The sequence below is a fragment of the Humulus lupulus genome, chromosome 1 (assembly GCF_963169125.1).
Source record: "Humulus lupulus chromosome 1, drHumLupu1.1, whole genome shotgun sequence".
NCBI classification, from domain to species: Eukaryota; Viridiplantae; Streptophyta; class Magnoliopsida; order Rosales; family Cannabaceae; genus Humulus; species Humulus lupulus.
The window spans coordinates 95454220-95460737 of record NC_084793.1 but is presented as its reverse complement, the minus strand read 5'-3'; the positions used below and the strand labels follow the sequence as shown (position 1 = coordinate 95460737).

The following is a 6518-nucleotide window of genomic DNA, read 5'->3' as shown; positions in this document are numbered from 1 at the left end:
AAACGATTTGATCTGAAAAACTGTAAAAAAAAAACTTTTATATTTTACAAGATCTAAGGAAGACTATTATATTATTAATTTTGGGATATTATGTGGTGTACTCCTTCATAATTTCGACACGTAAATAATTATAATAATAAACAAAAAATTATATATATGTGTATAGTAAGGGTGTTCATCAAACCGCCCACACCGCACCATAATTTGTGGTTTGTAATCTTTCACGGTGCGGTTGCAGTTTGTATTTTTGCCAAACTGCACAGTGTGATTTGCGGTTTTGAATTTTATAAATGTGGTTCAAATCGCATCGCACCGCATCGTTATATATATTAATTTTATATATATTTTTTTTTTCAATTTTACTACATTTAAACTTAAATACATATATATTTATATAGTATAATATACATAATATCTAAAAAAAATTATTATGTTTCATAGGATGCTAATACATATTCTACTTTAACATAAATATATTCCTCCTAAATCAAAACCTTTACTTCTATATCACATTTTTTATTTGTTATTAATTTGTTTTATTTTTATTGTTTTGCTAAAAGTTTATTAGTTTGTTGTATATTTATTATTTTATTAAACACTATTTAGTTATGAGCTTTATTATTAATCTTTATTAATCATAATGTTTTATTGTTAAATTATTTGATGATAGGTATACCACATCACATTTTTGCAGTGCGGTTTATGCAGTTTGAGATTTATGCAGTGCAATTTGCAGTTTGAAAATTTTCTCAAACTGCATATGCAATGCGATCTAAAAAATTGGCAAAAAACTACACCGCTCGCACCGCGAACACTCGTAGTGTATATTGTATTTATTTAGAACATGCTGTAAATTTTCAGTAAATTTTAAAAAACTTATAATGTTGAAAACATTGTTTAAACAGTTTGTTTCTCACACGTGTATAAATATATATATTTATGTGGAAGACTTCTCAATGGTTACTACCCATAGATGGGTACTAACAATTATGATGATGTGGCAACATAGTACACCATCATATATATATAAAGAGCAGACATACATGCAATAAATGATTTGAATTATATTTTCGACACTATAAATTATTTAGAATTTTTCAAAAATAGAATGTTTTAAATAATTACAATGTACACCATCATATAAAAAAATAAAAATCATAACTATTTACTCGCGGAAAACATGGTTAAGTGCACTAATGCCCCCTTTGTAAAAGTTTGCATTAACTTTTTGTGTTTTGAAAATAGAAATGTATTTAGAAGGAATGTTCCTATAAAAACACTTAAAATTTGTTGATTAAAATAAATTAATAGTTTATGCTGTAGACTTTGGCGAGTCTAGTACTATTGGCTTGTTTTTCTTTGGGAAATTTCATGTTATATGCATAATAACTTAGTAAAATTTTTTAATATGCCAACATAAGTTAGTATTATAAATATATGACAATTTCAATTTTTAGACAAAAATACCTCTAGAATTTAAACACAAATTTCTCTCTCAATTCAAACTTTCTATCTCTAACATCTCTCATTCTCTCACTCTCTCTAACATTCTAATATTGTAGATCTCGAAAAAATACCAAAATTGAAAAAAAAATAATCTGAAACCGACATTTGAGTGAAAAAATATGAACCTCCAAAGTTTTCGTCAAATTTCAGTGCAGAACATCAATTTTGCATCGACAAAGCATCGTTTTGGACAAAAATCAAGTTTTCACGATTGCATTGAAACATCATCGATGCACCATCGATTTTTCATCGAAACATCATGGATTTGACATCGAAACACCATCGATTTTGCATTGAAAAGTCATCGTATTGGCCAAAAAACAAGTTTTCATGATTGCAGCACAAGAACATCGAAACACCATCGATTTTGCATCAGAATTGCATCGAAACACCATAAAAAAGCTTCTAAATTGCATCAAAATGATACATTTTCGATGCAAAATCGATGCAATTTCGATGCTCTCGCGATGCAATCATGAAACTTGATTTTTGGCAAAATCGATGCAATTTCGATGCCAAATCGATGGTGTTTCGATGTTCTTGCGATGCAAATATGAAAAATTGTTTTTTTCGCCAAAACGATGCTTTTTCAATGCAAAATCGATGATGTTTCGATGCAAAATCGATGGTGTTTTAATGCTGTTGCGATGCAATCATGAAAACTTGATTTTTGGCCAAAACGATGCTTTTTCAATGCAAAATCGATAGGTGTTTCAATGCTCTTGCAATATAATCATAAAAATTTGTTTTTTGGCCAAAACGATGCTTTTTTGATGCAAAATCGATGGTGTTTCGATGCAAAATCGATGATGTTTCGATGCAAAATCGATAGTGTTTCGATGTTGTTGTGATGCAATCATAAAAACTTGATTTTTGGCCAAAACGATACTTTTTTGATGCAATTTCGATGCAAAATCGATGCTTTGTACTAAAATTTGACGAAAACTTTAGAGATTTATATTTTTTCACTCAAATATCTGTTTTAAATGATTTTTTTTTTTAATTTTGGTATTTTTTCGAGATCTACAAAATTAGAATGTGAGAGAGAGAGGAAGAGAATAAGAAAATGAGAGATGTTAGAAAGAGAGTTCAGATTAAGAGAGAAAATAAATATTTAAATATTAGAGATATTTATGTTTAAAAAAAATTGAAAGGGTCATATATTTATATTTATGATAGGAATTAAAAAATGCACGAAATTTTCCTTTTCTTTCTCAATTCTTTTTTTCCTTTCTAATAATTACTCTATTTCGAATTTAAAGCTTCATTTTCGTTAGAAAATATCATCCCAAAAACCATAATTAGGTCAATTTTCAGACGCAACAATGATGCATGTGGGTCCAATCTGACATGGTTGGGTTGGGCAGGAAGCAATACAGAGTTGAAAACTGTCCAAAACTGTACTATACTAGTGACTGAAACCCAAACTCTTTCACCCAAGGCCTCAGGGGGAGGGGGGCTCTTCAGTCTCCACTCCACACTCCAACTAGTTAAACTTTGACACTCCCAAACCTTTCCAGGGTTCTGAGCAGAGGTTGGAGTGGACAGGACCAACTAATATGACTAGTTCTAGTTCTGGTTCTGTCCACTCCTAGTGTGACTGGGACCACTAATAGCTCTACGCGGCAACCAAAGACAAAAGCTCAAGACTGGGAAAAATTGGTTTTTTTGAGTAAAGGGTAGTAAAGTAAGTAGGTCACGGTCACTGCGTGGATGCCTCTCCCCTACTCCCTACTCTCTCATTGGTCGGTTGTTAAGTAGTTCTGAAACCATTGAGCACTAAAACAGTCCATCTTTTTGCCATCTTCCACAACCACAATATATAATGTTTGACTTTGACTGATGACTTTTCCCACCTCCCCTCCCCTCCCCTCCCCTCCAAACCCAAAACCCACTTCTCTTCTTCCCTTTCTACTTCTCCTACACCCTCTTTTCGTCTTATTTTTTCTGAACATTATCACCTTTTCTTTTCTCTCTCTCTCTCTCTCCCCTTTTTTGTTTTTGGTTTTTTCTTCTTAAAAGAAATTGGCCACTGTCTGGTGCTGTAATGGCGCCTCTTTCCCTTTCTCTCTTTCTCCCCTTTTTCTTTCTTCTACTCTCTCCTGTCCTCTCAACAAACTCTGAAGGTAACCCTTTTGTTTGATCTTTTGGCTACCAGCTCATCTCATCGAGTTTGTATCTTTCTTTATCTTTTTAAGTTTCTCCTTATGTTTGTTTGATTCAAATTTGGTAGCTTGGAAACAAAGTTGTGAGTTTTTTTTTGGTTTGAGTTGTTTTTGTGAAAGGCTTTAATGAAGTAAATGCCAAATTTGGTTTGTGAGTTTGATTAAGGGAGTTGAATGGGTAATGGTTCAGGAAACGCTTTGCATGCTCTGAGAAACAGACTGTCGGACCCCACCAATGTTCTGCAAAGCTGGGACCCAACTCTGGTCAATCCTTGCACCTGGTTCCATGTTTCCTGTGATTCCAATAACCATGTGATCCGTTTGTAAGATTCTTTCTTTCTCTTTGTTTATTTATCGATTTTCTTTTACAGTGGGTTTCCTTGATTTTGTGCTACCTTTGGCTTTATTTTAACACTTATTTTTATTTCATTGTATATCAGGGATTTGGGAAATTCTAACGTTTCTGGTACTTTGGGGCCAGAGCTTGGCGAACTCAAGCATCTTCAGTACTTGTAATTTGCTCTCTCTTTTTTCTAATTAATCGGTGATTATTGATTAATAGGGAAATAAAACAAAAGCAATTATATAGGTACCCATGTTTTACTTTAACCTTTACACCTTGATAAAGGTTTTTCCTTATTATTTGTTTTTATAGAACTAGAAAGACCCAGATAATTGGCTTTAATTTGGTCTAGTCTTAATAAAAACAAAAAACAATATACCAAAATTTGAGATACAGTTTTTCTCCTTGTAATTTCCAGGGGATAATAAAGCAGAATATTCAAGGATCATTTACTGCCGATTTGATTAGGGATCTGTTCTTGATATAATTTTATTTATTTATTTTAAGCAGTTGAGTGAAAATTGTTGGATGGATTTCAGGGAGCTTTACAGGAATGAAATAAGAGGAAAAATCCCAAAGGAGTTGGGCAATTTGAAAAATCTGATCAGCATGGATCTTTATGACAATAAATTTGAAGGAAAAATCCCAAAGTCTTTCTCCAAATTGAAGTCACTCAAGTTTCTGTGAGTAACTGAAAGTTTTGATTTGCTACTTTTACAGTTTACCCACTTATCTAGTTACTAAATATTCAGATTTTCAAAGAAACAAGCAAATAAACCAATGTAAATGAAACCATCGGTTCAGCGATTACAGTAGCTTTAGACTTAGTAGCCATATATATTAGTATATTATGCCCACAATTTTTGGTTGAAATTTTTCTTTAATGTGGTAAAAACTCTGACTGTACAGACGGTTAAACAACAACAAGCTGTCCGGAACAATCCCAAGGGAGCTCACTACACTCTCTAATCTGAAAATCTTGTAAGTTTTTCATATTTTCATATGTTGAGAGAAAATTTTGAAAAAGTGAGTGTATTTGATCAAAATCATTGGGATTTGATTGTTTAATTGGCTATCTTACGACAATTGTGATTTGCTTCAGTGATGTCTCCAACAATGATCTGTGTGGAACAATACCTGTTGATGGGCCTTTTGCTACATTTTCCATGGATAGGTACCATTTATTATATTTCTCAAATTGAGATAATTTTCTACTTGTTTTTTCTATGCATAGATTAATTGCCTATAGAGAAACATATATCTTAGGCTTTTACAATCTTGGAAACACGATATTTTCACCATTCCCTAATAGTAAATGCTTCAAAAATTGTTATTCGAAACAATCATCGCTATCAACAATACATCATTTTGTCGAAAAATGTCGAGCTGAGGCCTGAAACCTACAAAAATCCCAGATGTGAGTGCATTATATGCCTCTCTACAGACTACAACAGTAATCTTATTTGAAAATAAACTTGCTCATGAAGATAGATTGGAGTCGGGTTTAACAGTATTTGTTGGCTGTTCAATCTTTGAATTCTGATATTCTCCATTTTGTGTTTCAGTTTTGAAAACAACAGGCTGAGTGGACCTGAGCTCAAAGGATTGGTGCCCTATGACTTTGGATGCTGAAGGGAGGTATAGGAATAGGAGATAGGAAGTTACGTGACCATATTGTATGATGATGAAATAGGTATGTCCTTATAAATCTACTAGAGTGGCACTGTTTAAAAGTGCGGTGGTGAAATTGGCAAAAGTCAACCCAAAAAATAAGATGAATCGACTCTGGATTTTGCATGGCAACTTCTTGTTAAATTATTGCCCTTTTTTAATTATGCTGATGTTGATTTAGTATAAATCAAACTAATATATATTCGTATGATATCCCTCAAATATTATATTTTATTCTTCTTTGCTGGCTTCCTTTGAATTGCCAAAATTACGTTCACTCATATTTTATGTCTAAATTAATATAATAACACCCTCGATCAAAAATGTTTTCATTATTTTAAAAAAAAAAAAGAAAAAAAAAACATTTCCACTATTTCTCTTTTGTTGTGCACAAGCAAGATACAAGATCAGATATGAGTAACCAAGATACAACCAGGGCAGTAAAAGAACAAACCAGTTAATGTAGCAGCAAAACAGAGCAGTAAAACAATAAAGAAAATGGATGAGCACCCAACGATTTTTATCCTGGTTCAGGGGCAATGAACCCCTTACCTGCAGCCTGCTGGCTTAGCCATCCAAATTCACAGCTGTTTTACAAGAAAAACATTAGCTCACTCAAAATTCAGGGGTTTTGCTTTTCTTTTCCTTTCACAGCTCTCTCACCATACAAGAAACTTTTTTTCTATTTTCTCTCTCAAAATATACACCCAGCGCCTCTCTTCGTGCGTCTCCTTTTTGCTGCCAAAAAGTTGAGGAATAAAATCCAGACGGCATTGTCCTTTTCCACCACCAAAGAATCGTACACTTTCATTACAGCTGGCCAATCATATTCC

At 32.8% G+C, this 6518-nt stretch overlaps 1 protein-coding gene across 1 annotated transcript; it reads left to right on the top strand.

Moving 5' to 3' along the window:
• Nucleotides 1-3374: 3374 nt before the first annotated feature.
• On the top strand, nt 3375-5919 carry LOC133796194 (leucine-rich repeat protein 2-like). Its single transcript, XM_062233675.1, has 7 exons — nt 3375-3632; nt 3862-3994; nt 4112-4183; nt 4554-4697; nt 4924-4995; nt 5117-5188; nt 5580-5919. Exons 1-7 carry the CDS (start codon nt 3554-3556, stop codon nt 5644-5646), a joined length of 639 nt encoding a protein of 212 aa, XP_062089659.1. The 5' UTR covers nt 3375-3553; the 3' UTR covers nt 5647-5919.
• Nucleotides 5920-6518: the final 599 nt, after the last annotated feature.